The 22281-nt window shown below is 35.3% G+C and overlaps 2 protein-coding genes across 8 annotated transcripts in view; one reads left to right on the top strand and one right to left on the bottom strand.

Annotated features, from left to right (window-relative positions):
* WISP3 (WNT1 inducible signaling pathway protein 3) overlaps nucleotides 1-11913 on the top strand; it is a 13543-nt gene extending 1630 nt beyond the window's left edge. Inside the window, exons 2-5 of the mRNA XM_004673780.1 lie at nucleotides 2352-2646; nucleotides 6714-6956; nucleotides 10140-10333; nucleotides 11614-11913. Coding sequence (XP_004673837.1) covers nucleotides 2352-2646; nucleotides 6714-6956; nucleotides 10140-10333; nucleotides 11614-11895 — 1014 coding nt within the window. The 3' untranslated portion in view covers nucleotides 11896-11913. The remainder of the gene's footprint in view (nucleotides 1-2351; nucleotides 2647-6713; nucleotides 6957-10139; nucleotides 10334-11613) is intronic.
* Nucleotides 11914-13652: 1739 nt separating this feature from the next.
* Nucleotides 13653-22281, bottom strand: part of TUBE1 (tubulin, epsilon 1) — a 15082-nt gene continuing 6453 nt past the window's right edge. For 5 of the 7 annotated variants that reach the window (XM_012721191.1, XM_004673781.2, XM_012721277.1 and 2 more), the window contains 8 exons: nucleotides 21612-21727; nucleotides 19908-20029; nucleotides 17884-18071; nucleotides 17501-17676; nucleotides 16611-16751; nucleotides 15439-15579; nucleotides 14640-14814; nucleotides 13653-13830 (listed from right to left, as the gene is read on the bottom strand). In XM_012721191.1, coding sequence (XP_012576645.1) covers nucleotides 13672-13830; nucleotides 14640-14814; nucleotides 15439-15579; nucleotides 16611-16751; nucleotides 17501-17676; nucleotides 17884-18071; nucleotides 19908-20029; nucleotides 21612-21727 — 1218 coding nt within the window. In that variant the 3' untranslated portion in view covers nucleotides 13653-13671. The remainder of the gene's footprint in view (nucleotides 13831-14639; nucleotides 14815-15438; nucleotides 15580-16610; nucleotides 16752-17500; nucleotides 17677-17883; nucleotides 18072-19907; nucleotides 20030-21611; nucleotides 21728-22281) is intronic. The other 2 variants (XM_012721227.1, XM_012721252.1) reach the window with 2 other exon arrangements.

The raw sequence follows: 22281 nt of genomic DNA on the forward strand, positions 1-22281 counted from the left end.
AGTGGGGAGCAGAACAGGCAGATCAACAAAGTACACTGCTGAGGGGAGCAGCAGGTGGGTCAGGAGAGGTCTGCCGCGCCATGTGGTCACCTCCTGGGCAGGTGGCTTTAGCTTCTCAGTGCCGTGCTTTAACCTGTTGCATGCACCACCAGGGAGGGCCCAGTAATCCCATTTTATAGAAGAGGACTGAGGTCCAAAGATCAAATCAAGGTCAGAAAATTATCTATTCCCACAGAGCTAGCCTTAATCTCAGCTCTATTTGTCTAAACCTATTATTTCTATGCTGTTCTGATGATACTTGTTTTGAAAACAATCAAAATATGCATGAATAGAGGAAAATATAATCATTTGTATATTTGCCATTTCTAGGACTCTTCATTCCTTTGTTTATTTCTGAGTTACTATCCATTGTAATTTCCTTTCAGATTGAAGAATTTCCTTTGATATTTCTTGTGAGGCAGATCTGGTAGAAGGGATTTCTCTCAGTTTTTGTTTATCTGTAAATGTTTTTAATGTCACTTTCATTTTCAGAAAGATAATTCACCTGAGACAGAATGCCGAGCTGGCCATTTTTTCTTTCAGTATTGTCTCTGGGTATCTTGTTCTTATTCTTTCTCCAATTCCCCTTCCTCCTATTTTTTTTTTTTTTTAAGTTTCTTTCAGAGAAAGTTTTGGGACTACATACTGAGAGAAAGATACAGCGATTAATCACACATATATCTCTTTCCCCATTACAATATTCTCCACCAAAGTGGTAGATCAGTAACAACTGGTGAACCTGTATTGATTCTTAATTGCCTAGTTCCAAACTTTGGAGAACCTGTAGTATTGGAGGAGGGGAGGGAGCAGATGGAATTAAGTAATTTAAGGAGAGCTGTGAGCCAGGACTGTAAATGAAGACCAAGTATTTATCATGAATATATATCTCAGTCATCTGAATGAATAAGGAAATTATGATCCATTATTGAATGATCAAAAATGTTATTTCTTATCACAGCATAATACCCTTTGATTATCACCCCCCTTCCCCCTTCCCCTACCAACCACCATCCTCCTCTCTGCTTCCATGAGTGACTATTTAGGATATCTCAACATCTTGGCTGTTGCTAAAAATGCTGTGTGAACATGGGAATGCAGGTCTTTCTTTGGGATCATGATTTGAATTCATTTAGCTAAGTAACCAGAAGTGAAATTGCTGGATCATATTATAGTTTTATTTTTAATTTTTTTCAGCAACTGTTTTCCATGGTGACTGATCAGTCTACATCCCCATCCACAGTATGCCAGGTTTCTCTTTTCTTCTTTTCTGTACCAACACTTGTTATCTTTGTTTTTTCCATAGGTTATTTTAACACAGTGAGATACTACCTCACTGTGGTTTTGATTTGCATTTTCTTGATGGCTAGTGGTGTTGAGCACCTTTTCACATGGCTGTTCAGTCTCTGTATGTCTTCTTTGGAGAAATGTCTATTCAAGTTCTTGGCCTGGTTTTTGGTCATTCAGTTGTAAAAGTTCCTGATATATTTTAGAAGTTGACCCCTTGCTACATACATGGCTTATAAATATTTTCTCCTATTTCATATGTTGACTTCATTTTTTTCCCCTTTGATATGAAGAAGCTTAATGTACTTTTAGCTTAATGTAATTCCACCCATTTTTAATTTATTATTTATTTTTTTTAAAGATCCACTCTGGATGCTGAATGGAGAATACAGAGGATAAAGGGAAACAAAGATACTATTATAATCTTCTAGGTGAAAAATGATGGCTCAGATCACTGTGGTAGCAGTGGGGATATTAAGAAATTATTCGACTAGGTATATTTTAAAGATGTAAGCAGCAGAACTTACTGAAAGGATTGGATATAAAATGTGAGGGGTGTGTCAATAATGACCTGACTCCTAGGCATTTCGGAAAAATAAAACTGGTATTTGCTCACATAGAAGTGCAGAAGAGGAGGGGAAAATTGGGAGTTTGCTTTTTGGTCATACTATATAGTTGCTACCAAATACCTAAGTGGAGATCTATTAAGCAGGAGTTTGAGTCTGAGTTCAGAAGAGAGATCTGGGTGGGAGGTATGAGGTATACTGATACTCTAGAGATAAAAAGGATACGAAGAAAACAGTCAAAGAAACTTAGAAGGAACAATCAGTGACAATGGTGGAGAAAGGAGGAGGTCTTGGAAGACTGAGCGAAGGAAAGTTTAAGGAAGACTGAGCATGTCAAATGCAGACAGACCTTGTTACCACAATGTAGTCTCCCAATTTGGAGGGGCATCATCTATACCTATATAAACCCTGAATCTAAGTTTGAGGAACCATTTCTGACATCACCTTTATTATCAAATGAAGCTCTGCTGCAGGGCACAGGGTATGGGGCTGTCAGACTCGGCACTTGGAGGAAGGCTTGGAGTGTCAGAAGTACATCATCGTAAACAGCTTTGCCACTGGCCCTGCCAATGCCCTCGTCGGAAGCCCAGTTGCCCTCCTGGGGTGAGCATGGTGAGGGACGGCTGTGGGTGCTGTAAAAGCTGTGCCAAGCAACCAGGGGACATCTGCAATGAAGCCGACCTCTGTGATCCGCACAAAGGGCTGTACTGTGACTACTCAGCGGACCAGCCACGGTACGAGACTGGAGTGTGTGCATGTAAGTGCCTTCTGGATATGTTGGAAAAGGCCAAGTTTAGACAGGACTTGCCCACTAAACCACACTCCAATTGTTATTTTGTAATAATCAGCCCAGTTCAGCTGAATGTGAAGTGAGTTTAGTTTTCATAAATCAGTGGGTCTGGCTCCATCATATTAGATACTATGTGAAGTCAGCAGATATTTACACATACTCAGAAACCTGTTACTTTTATTGCATTGAGATACTCTTTCAGTTCTTCTCAGGGATTTACTTTTAAGGATTAAAACAGGTGAATTTATATAGCCTGATTTCTTAAAATGCAACTTTGTTAATACTGACACAAGTCATCAGAATTCAGAACTTTCTATAATGAAAGAACAATCTTGCTTAAAATATAAGGCTATATACCTAGTGTTCAGGTATAGTGCTTTCATCTCAGCCTTCCTGATTAATCAGCAAGTTATCATACTTTTGACTGCAGTATCATATGTCAAAAAGATGGGGCCACCCTTGGTCCCTCTCAGTTTGATTGGCCTAAATTCTGGAGACTGAGGGAGACCATCAGATCCTATAACACCTTCATGATAATTCTGGAGACCAACTTATTTAGGATAAAATAAAATTTCTAAGGGAAAGTAAAAACTTTTAGCTGGGCAGTCTGGATTCTGCAGAAAAGTCTAAGTGTTTTGGAAGGTAAGTCTCTGCCAGAAGTTTGGTTGTGAGCATGGAAATGGAGCACATCTTTGAATGTGGAAAGCTGTTCAAAGCTAATAAGCTGAACCCGTGTCAGAACTATTGAGAATGGCCTTGATGAAGTTGTTTATCTTCTCTGAACTTCAGTTAGATCATATACTTCTTATAAAGTTGCTAGGAGAATCAAATGAAATCATGACACTAAACTCACTGAGTATAACATGTGATATGCGATAGTCTTGAAAATGTTGGCTATTATTTATAAAAATTCATCAGGGAAAACAACCTATTTGACTCTTGCATGCGGAATACCCCACACACTCAAACAGTGCTGGGAAAAATTGTTTCATTAACCTAAAAAACACTGAGCATCCACTATCAAACCAGGCACTATGGTGTGAGCAGCTGGGGACACAACAGGGAATAAAGATAACAGTCCCCACACTTACAGAGTCAAAGCTTGTTGTGTCAGGCAGCTCTTCCACAGATAATTTTACTTAAAATGTGATTAGGATTTTAACAAAGCATGGCTTTGAGGAGGCAGGGTTGGAGGAGGGGGAAGATCTATAACTAGGGTTAACTATGGCCCCAGGTTCCAATGTGACTCAGTCTGTTTTTGTAAATGACTTTTACTGGAAAACAGACACACCCATTAGTTCCAGATAGTCTACAGCTGCTGTACAAAGCAGAATCCAATAGCTGCAACAGATTCTAAATGTTCTGTAAAGGCCACTATTTAACCTTTACATGGAAAATTTACTGATCCATGATCTAGAACATAGTTCTTAAACTCTTTGGTCCGAAGACCCCCTTTAGCCTTAGAAATTAGTGAGGACCCAAAGAACTTCAGTTATGTCAGTTACCTCTACCAGCATTTAATAGATTAGAAATTTAAAAATATTTACTAATTCTTTAAAGTATGAAACTCATTGCAATTAATAAGGAACAATATATGTTTTTATGAAAATATCTTTTTCCTAAAAAAATGTAGTGAGTAGAGTATAATTATTTCATTCTGTTAAGCTAATGTCTAACTTCACAGAAGACAGCTACATTCTCATATCTTCTTTGGAAATGTTAATTTGGAAAAATGAGTTACATAGATGTTCCAAGTGTTGATTTTTAATTGTGCAATATTTTTTAAAAATCACATGAATACAAATCTCATTAGAAAAGTCTACATATTGGGTAGTTGTAAAGATCTTGTGGCAAATAGAAGTTTTCCAAAATTCTGATGTTTGTTTGAAAGCTTGAATTCTATCAGGGGAAATAAATATTATCAGTTTTTTCCCTTGTAGTGACAGGCTCACTTTGTTGCTTGCTAAGACAATGTCTAAATACCCACATCTGAATCACCGTGGCTTATCTGTCAGTAATTTCTTCAAGTAAAATTCCCACTACAAAAGAACCTTGTTTGATCAACAAGGTGCCAACAGCATAGATGCTTCCCCTCAAGCTAGCTACTGTGCTTTGGTACAATACATATGGAAATGCTCTCTGTATACTTCCTATTTTGTTATACACAAAGTATTAAAAAGACATATATTTGATAATTTCATTTGTTTAAGTCATAAAGACTTTACTTGTCACTATTAAAAAAGTGAAATTTAAACAGATTTTTGGATTGTTGATTCATATCTAACAGCTTGTCCAACTTTAACCATATCTTATTCTCAGTAGCTTTTCCAGAATGGTCATCTTCATCATGAAACTCTGAGTTTTCCCAATTTCAATTTGGACATTTCTTTTTTTTTTTTTTTTGGACATTTCTTTCAGCATTTTTCTTTTCTAACAAAGATGCCGTGGAGCAGATAAACAGACTGGCAAGACTTTTCTACACATTTCCGAAGCTGTGTGAAATTCATTTATTGACCACCTCTTTCAATCATTCTTCTGCCCCTCCAGGTCATGATTTCCATCATATTCTAGATTTGGCAGGCCTATTGGTGCTGCCATGAGAGTTCTTCCAAGTCTGATTATTGCATGTTTTAGTAAAGCCAAAGTAGGACAGATGAAGCAAACAACCATTGGTAGTTTTGATTTCAACATGAACTTCAGTCATGGCCTGGCATATTTTGACCATGGGCACATTTTGTTATTGGTAAGATTTGTACATAAGAAGTTAGTGGGGCAATTTTTTGCCCTGAACATCCTCAGTAATTAGCTTGATTTTCTAAATGCAAATACATTCTGCAGATCACTAGGGGTCACTTCAAAATATGACCCTTGGGGCCATTAGAATGATCTGGTTTTATGAACTCTCATGACCAGTATTTCCCCAATATTTATTATATTTAACAGTGCTGGTGCTTTCACATCTTATCAATCTTAGAGGATGGATCTACTATTTTCTTAGCTTTGTTGGCCATCTTTTGTAAGGTCTTATTTTTGCTGGCTATCATGGTACTGCTCAGAGAGCCAAAAGTGCAAGATTTTATGATTTAATGAGATCAATATTTTATATTGCTTCATAAAGGACATTAAGGAAAAAGGCTAGCTTTAAAAAAAGTATAAGTAGGGCCCTCCTTGGTGGCACAGTGGGTTAAAGCACAACACTAACAAGCTAAAGCCACTTCAGCGTGAGCTCAATCCCCACTCTGGAGGTGACCCACATGGTGTGGCAGACCTCTCCTGGTCCGCCCACTGCTCCTCTCAGCAGTCTACTTCATCAATCTATCTGCTCTGTCTCTGGTGAAACCTATCACAGCCCCTGCACCTCTGGCCTGTATCCCAGTTCTGTATGCATAAATAAATACATCTTTAAAAAAAAAAAGTATAAGTAAATGACAAAGTATAATGACTGGCAACCTAGACAACTGATTCATGCCAAAGTGCCAGCAACAATTTTAGTCATCAATGCTTTTATATGACTAGTGCAAAAAAAGACAATCATCTCTTAGTATTCTGAAAAGGATTTTAATCTTGCAGATTCTTGCTAAGATATCCATGGATTATACTTTGAGAACTGCTGATCCAAAAGGTCAAGAATACTCCTCAAAAGAAAGCAGATTTCTTCAATTCTCTCAACAACAAATAACCAATTACCTAACAGAATTGTAGTTAAATAATGATTTCTTTAGTATTCTGACTTCCTAAGTATTTAATCTCCTAGCCTACTGTTGCATCTCTCTTACCAAGCCATCTTTTATCTCATTGATAGCCTCACAATAATTATTACTTTTACTCCAAAATTACTTGGTTTTAATTCTGGAAGTGACCATTTGGAGCTGATAACCCCCATGGCTCATTTTCACTTGTTTATAGATGTCCTAGAAAGAATTCCAGATGGGGTCAAGAAATTGAGACTATACTTATAAAGGAGAAAGCTTGTCATTGGTCTAGACTGTTCTAGTTACAACTTTCTTGGAATTATTGTGCTCTTCTCTTTTCAGATCTTGTTGCTGTGGGATGTGAGTTCAACAAAGTACATTATCATAATGGTGAAGTGTTTCAGCCTAATCCCCTGTTCCGCTGCCTCTGTGTGAGTGGGGCCATTGGATGCACTCCTCTGTTCCTACCAAAGCTTGCTGACAGTCACTGTGCCGAGGCCAAAGGTGGAAAGAAATCTGATCAATCAAATTGTGGCCGGGGAAAATTACAACAGCAGCTTTCAACAAGCTACAAAACAAGGCCAGGTGCTCATTAAGTAGAGTCACATACGATTTTCGTGGTTTTCTTCCATTTTCCTTTATGTAGCATAGGCACTGAGTACTCGCTGACTGGTGGCCAGTTTGAGAGGGAGTTGGAGTGTGCCAGTGGGCTTTGCCTCGGGCAGGTATAAATGCTAGTATCTGAATAGGGAACTTTATAACATTTTAGACTATTCCAATAAAATATTCTAGTTTTTGAAAGCTATGCAAGGTCAGGAAAACTCTTAAAATTTTAACAACCTCTGCTTTCTCCCACTGAAATCAATTTCTCAGGGAAACTGATTACAAACTGTTCACATTTCCCTGGAAAAACTTTTGTCATACATTGGGTAAGAAATCTGAGCCATTCTGTTCTAAAAGCTTGTAAAGGCAATTATTTCTTACTAATAAAAAACATGTGAGGGCAAGTTTTGAATTTGCAAATATTATTCAAAAAATACCGAACTATGGAACCAAAATAATCCTTTCACTCACTTTGAAATTGAAACTCTACAATCACCAAGCTCTCTCTAAATAAACACAAATGCACACAGGCATTTTAAGTAGACTAGCCAGGTGTGCATGCACTCAGGTGTATGCAATGAAATTTTTTCCACTAATCTTGAGCACCTGGCTCCCTATAATTAGCACCAATTTATTCATGAGTCTCCTATTCAGCTCTGCTCAAAGTTAGCAATTTACTTAAATGCTAGAGACAGTAATCTGAAGAGTTTCCTACACTTTAAATGCTTAGAGGCAGGAGCTGAAAAAAAACATCGGGAAGTAAAAGCATAGGAAAAAATGGGCTCAAAAGGGGCAATACTGTTCTTAGTCACCTGTCTGTATTTTCATCCAGAAATCAAAAATGAATTTTTCTTGAAGGTTAGAGCTTGGTGAATAAAAGCTATCATAGATTATAGAATGTTAATATAAGCTCACTTAATTATGTGGGTATATAGCATATATGTATGTATACTTGATCAGAGAAATGAGTTTTAGATACTTAAAAAACTAACTCAATGAATGAAATATCCCCAGGGACTATTAATTATGTCAGTGAATTTGAAAACAATGCAATAGGTTGTACTGAATTTGCATTTACCATACATAGTTCTTTAACAGTGTGAAACAAATAATGTCCTAAAACTTCTGAAATCATAAGGCAAAAGAGTTATTTTTTCAAAACATACAGGAGCAGTTGGCATTTACCACACATAACTATTCAGCTAAAAGCTTGACATTATGAATGATGGTTTTCTACATTGGATCTGAGTGACTCTTAGTCCCATGCAGGAACCTTCCTAGTGAGATACTTAAGATGAACAATTTTGTACAACTAAAGGCTCTGGATCAAGCTCAGTTTGATTGCATCAATGGAGTTAGAGTAGTTTTAGTGGACTCACTTGGAACTTGGTTGTGAGAGGTGTCAGATGATCATTCTTGGTGGTCAGTGCTTGGCTACAAAAGAAAGTCTCTCCATTATCTCTTTTGAGATTAGGCCTAAATAGGTCTCAAAGGAGGTATACTTTCACTTTAATGTCTCTTTTTTGCTCAACTATGAAACTATACTATGGGTCCAAACAGGAGTTTGGTTTTCAAAGCTAAGCACAGTGACAAACATACACTTAATAGTTATGACCGTAATTTATAAACTTAGTTGACCTGTGGACAGACAACCTGCGGTTGGAATCTAGTTTTTGCTTTGTCAATATGAAGCATGCAATGACATAATGCCCCAAGCTTTTCTCAATGCTCACCAAACACTAAATTTTTACATTATTTAAAAGCTATTCTAGCTTTCTTGCTTTTTAATGAATGTTAAACAAATTTCTGAACTGCAACTCTTGGCTTTGTGGAGTAACTTGTAATGCAATAATCTAACTTACCTTTATTTATTGCAGATGCAAGCCAGGCTTTTAATCTGCTTCCTGCATTGAGGTCTTTAAACTGTTGTCTTCCTTCCAGGTATCTTCATGTTTCTGCTTCCTCTTTTTAGTTCTATGTGCAATTACAAAATCCTCCTGTGATAAGAGTGAAGACATATCAAAGTATTTTATTCAAAGATAGCACATACTTCAAGATAACCGGTATTTCCTACCAAGAATGAAATTTTATTTTATTTTTGCGGGGATGGGGAGTTTTTTAGTTATAATTGAGTATTTTGAATTAAGGTTGCCAGAATTTTGTTATATTCAACTGCAGGCTCAAAACACCTTAGCATTCATTTTGGGATGCATGTTAACTTTAAAGAAATGCTTTGAGAAAATAAACCAATGGGTAGTTAGCTTAAAATGAACCAGGACATGACTGACTCTTGAACAGGACTGAAAGCTCCTAATGGCTTACTAATTGCAATGGGATTATTATGTTCTCCTAATGGCGGTGGGATTATTATGTTCTCCTTATATTACTCATCCTCTTTCCCTCCTATTCCTTTTAAATAGTAGGCAGTAGAGAGGCTCCATTGACTGCTCTTCAGCCTTGTATCCATACAGCCATCCATTCATGCATCCACCTATCCATCCATCCATCCATCCATCCATCTCATGTCTATGAGTAATAAGAGAGGTGGTCAATTATAAAAAGCTCAGTGAATAAAATATATTAAACATTTGTCATGGCATATTATGATTATTTAATTTAGTACAGTATAAGATAGAGAATTTCTTAAAAGACTCAAAGTAAGTTAGGAGGAATGACTGATCTCATTGATAGTCTGATTTTCAAATATAACTTCCATATTTTACATACTTAACATACTATGCCATTTTACATTTAGGCCACATTGTTCCGATTAGTATCTTGAATTCCCTAATCCTACTAACATCCACTTCAATGAAATAATAAACATGAGGCAAAAAAGAGAGAAAATGCAGATATCCATAAGGATGTAAGTTTAAATTAGGTACTAAGAAAATGGCATATGTAGAAAAAAAGAAAATGGGCAAATCTACTTAGCTTTTCAAAGATAAAGTATTTGATTTTTATGAAACTGGACTTCAAAATGTGATCAAAAGACAATATGGCAAGTAGGGAAAAGAGAATGTTGAATTAGACCACAAAACTTTTTCTGAGTTACAGAATATAAAGGTTTAGATCTTTTAGCTATTAACTGAAAAGGATTAAAAAAATTTCTATTTACAAAGTATATAAGCATGCATGCATATGTACTTTCTTCCTTTATTTCAGCTTATAGGAATCTCCCACTTGCTTGGAAAAGAAAATGTCTTGTGCAAGCAACAAAGTGGACTCCTTGCTCCAGAACCTGTGGCATGGGAATATCTAGTAGGGTAACCAATGAAAATAGCAACTGTGAAATGAGAAAAGAGAAAAGACTGTGCTATATTCAACCTTGTGATAGTAGTATATCAAAGACAGTAAAGGTAAAGTTTGATTAGATTTAACTTCATTATAATACAATATGAAGAGACTCCTGAAGAGAGTGTCTGTGTGTGTTTTGAAGGTTTGATTCTTATAAAATCACATCAGTGTAACTACTAAAGTGAAACTATCTCTGAGGAAAGCAGATATTAACCTAACTGCATTTCATGGGGAAATTTTTACCCAGCGGTACTGATTGTTGATTCTAGATACTCTTAGTAGTATGTGTCTTGATCAGCCTGACTTGTGGAGCCCCCCCACACAGGTACATTGCTTTTTAAAGGTAGATTTTTCTCAGATTTTAACTTTTCTAAAAAATAATAATTTATGTAGTGGAATCAAAGCAATGAAAAATGTTTTGGTTATAATGGTCACAGAAACAGACATATCAGAGAAGTTCTTATCTTTTATATATAGCATCAACTTGGAAAGGACATGCTACCAATTCCAAGAAGCTGTGTTTAGAAAGCACACCTGTAAAAAGTATGATAAAGTACTCTGGTTGCTTGGTATAGAGCTGTTCCTTTCTCTAGAATTAGACAAAATAAAGTGGTCTTGAGTAATTTTCAGAAATGCTATAAACCCTTTTGAACCTCAAGTTATTTTCTGATCATATTGAAAAGTTGACAAACTTTAAATGGATTAAGATTTTTTTCATGTATCCATCTACTGTCTGAGCTGTGTTAAGAGAATTTGCTGTCTTAGGTAAACATTTAGTAATACCTGGCCCTTGACATTAAGCTAAAACAGAAATTCTGATTATGGAAGTGATCAAAGGGTAAACAAAAAAATTTTGATGTTTCCTTTAATATGTTGGAGCAAGAATAGGGTGGACAGACCTCTAGTGAGATGTTATTTAGTTTTAGATTTATTTATTTATGCATACAGAACTGGGGTACAGGCCAGAGGTACAGGGACGGTGGGAGGATTCACTAGAGACAGGATGGGGAGCAGAACAGGCAGGCAAAGTACACTGCTGAGGGGAGCAGTGGGCGAGACAGGAGAAGTCTGCTGCGCCATGAGGCCAACTCCCTGGCCAGGGATTGAACTTATGCTGCAGTGGCTGCAGCCAGCTTCTTAGTGCTGTGCCTTAACCCATTGCACTACCAGGGATGACCCCAAGATAAGTTTTTAAAAGTAGAAAACAGTGTCTTAAAGTCACTAAATAGCAACTATTAATGCTTTAGAAATAATATGTTTGTATTTTATTCTACATAGTATGACTTTTTTAAATACTGATAAAGTTTAAAAAATTGCTTTTTAATGTTACTTATCTTTTCAGATCCCCAAAGGAAAAACATGCCAACCTACTTTTCAACTCTTCAAATCTGAAAAATTTGTCTTTTCTGGATGTTCAAGTACTCAGAGTTACAAACCTACTTTCTGCGGAATATGTTTGGATAATAGATGTTGTGTTCCTAATAAGTCTAGAATGATAACCATTCAATTTGATTGCCCAAATGAAGAATCATTTAAATGGAAGATGCTATGGATTATTTCTTGTGTATGCCAGAGAAACTGTAGAGATCCAGAAGATTTATTTTCTGAGCTCCAGATTCTATAAACCAAGCTCCTGGGAGAAGTAATCAGCCAGTGAAGTCATTACATCTAAAAATTAGAATGGTTGTAATGGCAAATTTACCTTTTTGGTTTGAAGCAAAGTATTAATGCCTAGCTATTCTTTGATGATTATATGTAAGGCACTGGAAGCTTTAAAAAAAAAAAAAAAGGTTCTGTTTAAAATACATGAAACCTTAATATTTTACTTACTTTAAAAATATCCTAATATTCTGAATTGGACACTTGGCTCCATCCATCTATTCCTAATAAAATGGAAAAATTACAAAATATATGAGAAAACATTTTATCCTATAAAATAATCTGGAACAGTTTGTTGGAAATGTATTAAAAGGATAATAAAATTTATATTTTGACAACACAGCTAGGCTCCTATCACATGATAATCAATACAGGGTGAACAAGATACTGGATTAATTCCTGAATAGGAACAAGAACAAACTATAATTTACATTCCCTTATCCTGAATATCAATTTAAGATTTCTCCATGGAACCTCTCTAAACATTAATAACTATAACCTAATTTTTTTATACCAATATTATAAAAAAAATTCAACTGTCAAGATACAAAAGACCAAGAGCAGTGCCCTTACATTGAAAATGAAAAAAACAACAACAACAAAAAAAACACAAAAAACCTAAAAATATAATACTAAAGAAAGCATGCAATAGATTATTTTGGCTTGAAAATAAATTGTTCCAAAAAATTACTTCCTTAAATGATTATTCAACCTGTAGATTTGACATTGTAATTACAGATTAGCAATGTCAATTATAGTATCTGGAACACTTTCAGTTTTTCAAGCCTTTTTTTTTTTTTTTTTTAAGATTTATTTGTGCATACAGAACTGGGGTACAGGCCAGAGGCTAGGGGCGGCGAGAGGCTTCACCAGAGACAGAGTGGGGAGCAGAACAGGCAGAACAACCAAGTACACTGCTGAGGGGAGCAGCGGGCGGGTCAGGAGAGGACTGCCACACCATGTGGTCACCTCTGGGGCAGGCGGGAATCAAACTCATGCGGAAGTGGCTTTAGCTTCTCAGTTATGTGCTTTAACCCGCTGCGCCACCAGGGAGGGCCTTTCAAGCCTTTTATTGTGAAGTTTGGAAGAAGACAGCAAGCTTAGTAAGGTACTATTCAGTTATATAAATGGTGACAAACAAAACAATGATAACAAGTAACACTGCTTAAAATATGAACATTTATTATAAAATCAACTGGTTTGATTAAAAAGCATTACATTTAAAAATAAATTAATACATGTTAAAATACATGTAAATTGTGATTTGAGTGTAAATAAATCATCATCCAAAGAAGAAACAAAACTTCCTTAACAAGTCACCTATCCCTGAAGTTAGTGGATAGTACATGGAAATATTTATATTGGTCTCTCTACTCCCAGTATTTGAAGAGTAGCAGAATTTAAACAGAATATGAAAACATAAATTATAAACCAATATAAAAATATATCTGTACAAGATTTTTATTGAAGACATAATTATTATTGTATAAATGCTTAAATATACTATAAATAAAATGTTGAAGAACTCCATTCTTTTAATTTTAGAAAAAGTGACTTTTCTGATGAGAGATGTTTGAAACTGAGGTATTATGACTTCTAATTTCACATACTGATATCTTGGACAAATTGTGATTAAATGGAAAACACTCTGAGACAAAAGTACTTTTTGATAATAAGGTGACCAAAAACATAAAATTAAGAAAAAGTGAAAACTATCTATTATTATAAATATGTTTTCTTTTTACACAGCTATGCTTAGTCTAGGTACACCTTGAACAGGCATGTTTTTGGTGGCATCCAGATGGTTATATTCCTGTATGAGAGCTGATAAAGATGACACAGCTTCTGTAAAACAGCTTTCCTCCATTCCTTCAACTTGTAGATAGTGATGAAGGTGAGCCTATTAAAAAAAAGAGAGAGACAGCATTTCAGGAATTTCAATACATAACTATTCTAATATAAGCATTTTTTTTTAAAAGATTTATTTATTTATTAGTACAGAACTGGGGTACAGGTCAGAGATGCAGAGGGTGAGAGGATTCACCAGAGACAGAGTGGGGTGCAGAACAGGCAGATCCACGAAGTACACTGCTGAGGGGAGCAGTGGGCGGGTCAGGAGAGGTCTGCCTCGCCATGTGGTCACCTTCGGGGCAGGCGGGAATCGAACTCATGCGGAAGTGGCTTTAGCTTCTTAGTGCTGTGCTTTAACCCGCCGCGCCACCAGGGAGGGCCCAACATTTTTATTAAAGTGATAATTCTTTGTAACACTGAGTATTTTGTCTAAAAATATAAACTCATGAGACTTCTTAGTGTAACAACAGTCTAAGTCTGTCATGTTATAAGTACAACGAATATAGTGGACAAGATTATTTCTGTTTTTAAAGATTTACTTTACTTATTTATGCATAAAAGAACTGGGTTCTAGGCCAGAGGTGCAGAGAGGTGAGAAGATTCATCAGACACACAGTAGGGAGCAGAATAGGCAGATCTAAAGAAAAACACTGCTGAGGGGAGCAGCAGACAGGAGAGGTCCTCTGCACCACGTGGGTAGCCCCTGGCCAGGCGTGGAACTCATGCTGCAGTGGCTGATGGTAGTTTGATAGCACTAAGACTTTAACCCTTTGTATCACGAGGGAGGCCTAACATTGTAATTCTTGAGAATACATTTTCAATAGCAAAGTAAGCAGTCAGTCTGGTACTAATACTTACCTTTTTCTTATAAAGCCTCATGAATCTCTCTCTCAGTTCCATGAAGGTAGGCTTCACACATGTGTTATTTGCTAAAGCTAATAATGAATGAGAATGGCCTACAGGAGGAACAGAACACAGGCTAGTCTTCCAGCCTTCTTGATTCCAGGAGACAAACTGTAGAGAAGGTTTTAATCTGAAATACAAAAACTCAAAGAGTTAAGGTATTAAATACGTCTCCCATATTATGGTAACCCACATTAGTTAAATGAGGACTTTACTGATGGTACCATTCTAATTGCTTACTTTATAATGTAACAGATCTGTTTTTTAACTCTTAGCAGTACTAGGGCATGTTTTGACAGTGAATTCTAACATTGAAGGAACAGATTCAAAAGCTAGAAACACATTTAGATATCTGGGGATGAGAAAAAACAGACTGTTATTCTTTTCCTTTCTTTGTAATTCAGTAGAGCAGTTTTTCTAAAAATAGATTATCAATAAATAGTAAAATAAACTCAGTAGTGTAGTGGGAATAATGGTGGTAGCAATAAATAGTAATAAAGTAAAACATCTCATGTATCCCTTAATATTCATGAATAACAACTTTATACTACTATTATTATTTTACATTTGAGGAAATTAAGGCTCTAAGAGGTAATGTTGCACGTTCAAGGTCACACTCATTAAGTGACAATGCTAGAATTTGAAGAAAGGCAGTCTTACCTACTATTCTACACTGTCCAAAGTGGTACACATAAAAAATATCTTGTCCAAAGTGGTACACATAATAAATTATCTTGAAAATATAAAATCAAACCTTTCAATATTTCTGCGAAGATCTGAAATCTGTACATTTCCTCTAACCATCAAGGCACAGGCAAGATAGAGATTATGCTTGGGATCGGCCCGAATGAGTTGGTAATCTTTACTAAAGGCATCTGAAAACATCTGATCTAACCTAGAACAATGGAAGAGTCACTGTTTATACTAGAAAAACACTGTATGTTTATACTATGTATAACTTGTAAGTCAAAAGATAGTCCTTTCTAGATAAATCACACAAATATCTTCTAATATCAGATTTCATAATCCCAGATAAGCTTGATGAAAAATGAGAGGAATGAAATATATACCTATTTTTGTTTTTTAGAGTAAAAAGCTTCTGCAATAAGCTGGTGATTTCAAATAGCTATCAAATATCAGCTACAGTATTTGTGAGCTGGCTACTGAAGCGTAAGTCATTATTGCTTAGTTTGCTATGCTTACCTACTTCATAATATCAGACCTAACACAACTAAAACTATATATTATGATGATTACTACGTTTCTCTAAGACATACTATAAAAAATCTATCAAAGACAATGTTAGGCTCTCTTATAAAACTCTGTGATAGTATTCCTGAAAAGGAAGTCTTTTACTGAGAGAGTTAACTTTTTTAAAATCTTTTAATCTTTCCATTACAGGAAGGAAGATAAAAGTAACTGACCAGGTTTTATCAACAATATATTCACCTTGGCCCCTAAGAGGGTCTTAAATCTCACATATGTATACTGTGGGGAACAGCTACAGAAACCACAATATGCTACCTATTGTGACAAGAATTTTAAAGCATACACTTATTTATTATACCCCACAAGTCTGTAGAGTATATCTACAGATATATCTAGAGATAAGCTGTATTTATTTTATAAATAAGCTACAGGGAATTTAAGTCACCTGCTCAAGGTCCTACGGTTTGTCAGACTTAAAAAGCTTTTCAATGAAAATTATATCTTTGTTAATTTAAGCCTAAACATTTAGTTATTACATTTGATAGATTAATACTAACATTTCTAAAAACAGTAATTTCGAAACAAAGCATTCATATAATAGAAAACAGTGTATAGTTGTATCTTACACACTTCTCACAAAGGAAATGATATGAAGAACTTTTCTTTTAAAAGTAATTCAAGTTCTCAGGATATTAGAATACAGTTACCACATTATACCTTCGAGGAGGAATGCTAACATCTGTCAGTGTATACAGAGGTGTTAGGCTTGATACCAGATAATGAAGTTGAGGAAAAGGAACTAAATTCATGCTGATTTCATTAAGGTCCATATTAAGTGATCCTTCAAACCTTGATGAGCTAAAAAAAAAAATTAAAAGAGCAGGAAAATTAATTTTTAAATTATATCATTTGTAGCAGGTATTTTCTTAAACCTTGCATACTGCTCTTTAGTAGAGTATATGCTTAGCAACAGTGAAATTTAGTAGCATCAACACCATGTGTAATCAAACTAAAACAGAAGACACATTTATAGCAATTCTTATTTTTGGGTACTTTTATCTGAAGAGCAACTAAAATACTATTATACTTCCTCATTACACATATAAAAATATCTTACTTAAAACAGACTTTGTATTAAGTATATATAGATTAATGATTTTATTTTTTAATAAAACATACTAAATTCCTCAAGAGTCTGCTTAATATGTTCTATAATTTGGAATACAACAATAGCAAAAACAATCTTTTAGCACAAAGTCAAGGAAATGTTTGGAACAGGTACAGATTAGCTGGTTTAAAAGATGGACACATTCCATAACATAAAATGTATTTTTGCCTAACAAAGTGGTTTTCAAGAGTATTTACCACAAAATCTCTTATCATTTAAAACCTATTAATATTCCCCGGGATGTACTTGGGCAAAATGGTGCTTTGGAGTGATAGAAGTGAAAATTCTAGACTATAACATAAGTCCAAAAACATAAGTCAAAATAAGCTAAAAACAAAAGATTGACTATAAAAATGCTATCACAAAAATGCTAATGAAAACCATATCTAAGTGTATGATGCTGTTAAACTGCCATCAGGTAGACTATCACTAGGCTTACCTTGTTAGGTTGAGCAGCAAATTTGCCACGATGTTGTTCATTGCATCAAAGGGCTTCTCCTGCCCCCTTTTAAGCACCCCAGCACTTGAAGTAACCACACTCTTTGGCTTTATAGTTGTACCTAACTTTCCAGAATTCACCATGAGGTCAATTTTGCTAACGATGTCAAATAAAGACTTTTAAGGAAAAAATATTGGGAGAGAAGCTAGTAAGTGTGAGCATAGCTGATATTTTAGCAGGAATGAAAGAACAGAAAGAAAAACAATTTAAACTTTTTTTCTCTCTTAAATGGGAAGGCTATATTAGAAGACTCAGATAAACACATAAGTGTATAGAACTAAATGTATATGAAATATGTGCATAAATTAAATATCTTTTCTTACTTGGTTATCAATGGGCAACACACAGTCTGCGTGTTCATTAAGTTCCTTCATTGCCAACATGCTATTATAAGGTGAGGTTATGACATCATCCTCACTAGAGGGATACACTGAAGTCACAAATCTGTATACTTCTGGGAATTCATCTTCAAGCACCTTTAAAAGAAATGTTCCAAGCCCAGAGCCTGTTCCTAAGGATTAAAATATAAAGAGAAAATAGCATAAATGACTCAAAATATAATTGTAAGGAAGTTAGAGTTTATTTATCTCTGACCACAAGGTTGGAGACACTTTCTGTGACATTTACTATTTTGATCTTTAAGTTATATGCATATGATAGCAAAAGAACAAAGTGAAAAGTTTAACTAAGATGGTATTTACTGGCCCTCCCTGGTGGCGCAGCGGGTTAAAGCACAGCACTGAGAATCTAAAGCCGCTTCCTCATGTGTTTGATTCCCGCCTGCCCTGGAGGGGACCACATGGTGTGGCAGACCTCTCCTGACCCTCCCGCTGCTCCCCTCAGCAGTGTACTTCGTCCATCTGCCTGTTCTGCTTCCCACTCTGTCTCTGGTGAAGCCTCTCACCGCCCCTGAGCCTCTGGCCTGTACCCCAATTCTGTATGCACAAATAAATAAATCTTTAAAAAAAAAAAAAGATGGTATTTACTTTACACCTGATGTTAAGCACTTCAAATAAACATCTTTGATATGGTAAATATGAAATTTTATATGAAGAAGAACAGTATTCATGACATCAAGCAACTTCAACAGAGTTAAAATTGTTTAAAATAAAGCATGCATACATTGAATTTACAAACTTTCAAACATAAAACATCTATCAATGAAAAACTGGTTTTAAAAAATTCACTCATCCAAATGAATGAATTTTATGAGACAACTGATACTGAAAGACATTTTGTAAAGATACGAAGTAGTAAAAAGATAAAATAACATGTATTGCAATATTTCATTTATAGGCCTAGAAAATATCTGGTAGAGTAGACATAAAAAAATCCCAAATCCCTGATGACTTGATTACTTGTGAAGAGAGAGACTTAACTAGGGAGGCCCTTTTAACTTTCAGTATTTAAATGATTTTTGCCATTTCCAGTTCATTATGAACAAAGTATATTCTTCAATGCTTAACAGATTTAAAAAAAATACATAATGAACTATAAATCAAAATGTTTTCTTTTGAAAACTTACTCAAAACTTATACTAGTGGAAAACTTACATCTGAATTTAGGGATTATGATCTTCTAAAGGCCTGGTTACACAGAAATTGTTAACTTTAATTTTAAAATATTATACTTAATTATATATATGTAATATAGTCAATTGTATATAACCTGTTGAATATAAAATCTTAATTCCAGAGCTTTGAGAAAAAAAAATTGCCCACTTTGTTTTGAAATTAATAAATTATCAACTGTTTCCAGTTAATGGAACAGGGATGCAAATACTTCACTTGCAAGGTATAGGCTTCCTTGAGCACAAAAAGCAATGCAGATCAATTATTCTATTCTAGGTCAAGGTGATTCATTATCATGTAAGGAGTGATTTAACGGAGCTGACTAAAGAATTTATTTTACTTTTTTCTCTTACCTGAGACGAAGAAAGGTTTGCAAGTGGTTCAGGAAAAGACACTTATATGTGAACATGGCAGAAACACTTAGCCTTAGTTAGCGTACAGAGTGCACAGGTAAACTCTTTAAGAGTCAGCACACCCAAAAAGTTCATATACACTGAAAAGTAACTGGAAATTGTAGAAACTGAAACTAATGTACAAGATACATATAGTCATATCAGATTTTACTGAGTTTTAAAAGAATTGAAATAAAAATTGGGTAGTGACACATTTGACAAAAATTTAACATCAAAATCTGTTAGCTACATTCATAAGCACGTATACATCCTTAACAATTTTATCTTTACTATGTGTAGAACTGAAAACAAGACTTGTGTTTGTAAAATGAATTCCCACTCACACTATCATAATGTGACAGGCACATGAGTATATAACTTTACCTCCTCCCATGGAATGTATTATAAAAAAGCACTGCAAACAATCACAGTGCTCCGCCGACTTCCTGACTTTCTCTAAAATCTGTTCTTGATAAAGACTGCCAAAAATCTTGTGACCCACAGCCCTGAAAATAAAAAAACAAATTAAAATATTTTTGTATTTTTTTATTTTATTATGTCTATAAATAAAAAGATCTTTGAAAATCTTGAAATTTTTTTTACTATTTAAGTAAATTCTTGTTTCATATCAATATAAGAGAAATTTAACAAACACTATATACTTATAGTCCTCAAATTCCCTGATAAGATAGCTTTATTATTAGTGGATATTATAGTTTTCTAAACATCCTCTCGTTTTTCTCTTAAGGTATAATTGAACAAACTCAGATTTTAGATATCTCATATTTTCTTTCTCATTCTCCTTAATGTAAATTGTGACTGTAGTGAATTTTACATATTAACAAGACTAGGCTCAACTAGAAAGACATTAAAAAGTAAAATTTTAAATTAATCTGCTTTGAAGAATGAGAAAAACGCTGGTTACATCATGATATTACTACATGAAATGGCACATGGTAGAAAACATAGTCGAGGTTCTGCAAGCCTTTTTGACTGCCCAAATTTGTAAGTTTCACTATTCTGAATTAAAAAATTATGAATGCTGGGCCCTCCCTGGTGGCCAGCATGTTAAAGCACAGCACTAAGAAGCTAAAGTCATTTCAGTCGATCCCCAGCCCCGGAGGTGATCCACATTGTGTGGCAGATCTCTCCTGACCCGCCCATTGCTCCCCTTAGCAGTGTACTTCATCAGTCAACCTGTTCTTCTCCCCACTCTGTCTCTGGTGAATCTTCTCACGGCTCATGCACCTCTGGCTTGTATCCCAGTTCTATATGCATAAATAAATAAATCTTAAAAAAAAATATGAATGATACCCCCACAATATTCAATCAGATGTAACTTAATAGTTACAGAATAAGTTACAAAACAATTACAGAAAGACCACTTTGGTGAAGAGTTGGGCTTACTTATTAAGTGACTGATTCTCCCTAACTAAGTCTCCCAGAACAAAAGATTCAAATTCACGCTTCAGTAAAATTATATATCCTAACACAGTAGCAACCTGAGGGACTAGCTACTAACTATTTACAAATCACAAGGACAGATCTAATTTTTAAAGAAGTCTTAATGAAAAATTTTAATCATTGTTGGAGCTTTCTCCTCACTAAAAGAAATAATTATATATTTAAGGGTCAAACAAAGCACTGGGCTGCACCTGAATCCTGAAACACTGGCCTGGCTTGCATCTCTACATCCATTCTATGTAATATAACCAAATGAGGAACTTGATAACATTGAATAATACATATCAGAAAATTGCTTATAAAGACACTTAAAACTTTCAGAAAACAGTTTATAAAGATGCTTGAAATTTAGGTGGTAGTATATAAGATTCAATTTACAAAGAGAAACTTAGTGAATCAATTTTTCATGATTCACTTTTCTCTTTAAAATGGAAAAATGGATACAGGAGGCTTCCAAGCATCATGAACAACTATTATTTATCAAGGAAAAGATGATGGGCTGAAAGGTCTAGAATTAGGTATGGCAGTTAACATCTTCCATGTTGGCAGAATCTATTAGAATGAGAGAAAGACTGTTCATTTCTTTAAGATGATATTCAATTTTTACATTTAGCATATTCTCACCAATTATTCCCTGAGCCAGAAATATCAGTGATGAGTTGCTTGTGATCAAACACATCTCTCAATGGACCCTGCAGAATTTCATTTACTACCCCTTCCTCCATGTCAATCAAGACAGCCTGAGAAAGAGAAAAAATTCAATCAGCATATTTTTCCTTAGAGTCAGTGGAAAGAATTATGTGCTCAAAGTTGTATTTTTTTTTTTAGTTTAATCCAACCTTTCTTTGTGGAGAAATGGTTAAGAATAAAAAAAATCTCACTCTAAAGGTAGACTGCAATTAAAAGATAGATTCCTGGGCCCTCCCTGGAGGCGCAGTGGGAGACACAGTGGGTTAAAGCACAGCACTGAGAATCTAAAGCCACTTCCACATGAGTTCGATTCCTGTCTGCCCCGGAGGTGACCACATAGTGTGGCAGATCTTTCCTGCTTTCCTGACCCACCCGCTGCTCCCCTCAGCAGTGTACTTCGTCGATCTGCCTGTTCTGTTCCCCACTCTGTCTCTCTGGTGAAGCCTCTCTCCGCCCCTGAGCCTCTGGCCTGTACCCCAGCTCTGTATGCACAAATAAATAAAAATAAATCTTTAAAAAAATACAGTGTTGGCTCTCCCTGGTGGCGCAGCGGGTTAAAGCACTGCACTAAGAAACTAAGCCACTTCCGCATGAGTTCGATTCC

This window comes from Condylura cristata, unplaced genomic scaffold (assembly GCF_000260355.1).
Source record: "Condylura cristata isolate star-nosed mole 26May11 unplaced genomic scaffold, ConCri1.0 scaffold00001, whole genome shotgun sequence".
Taxonomy (NCBI): Eukaryota; Metazoa; Chordata; class Mammalia; order Eulipotyphla; family Talpidae; genus Condylura; species Condylura cristata.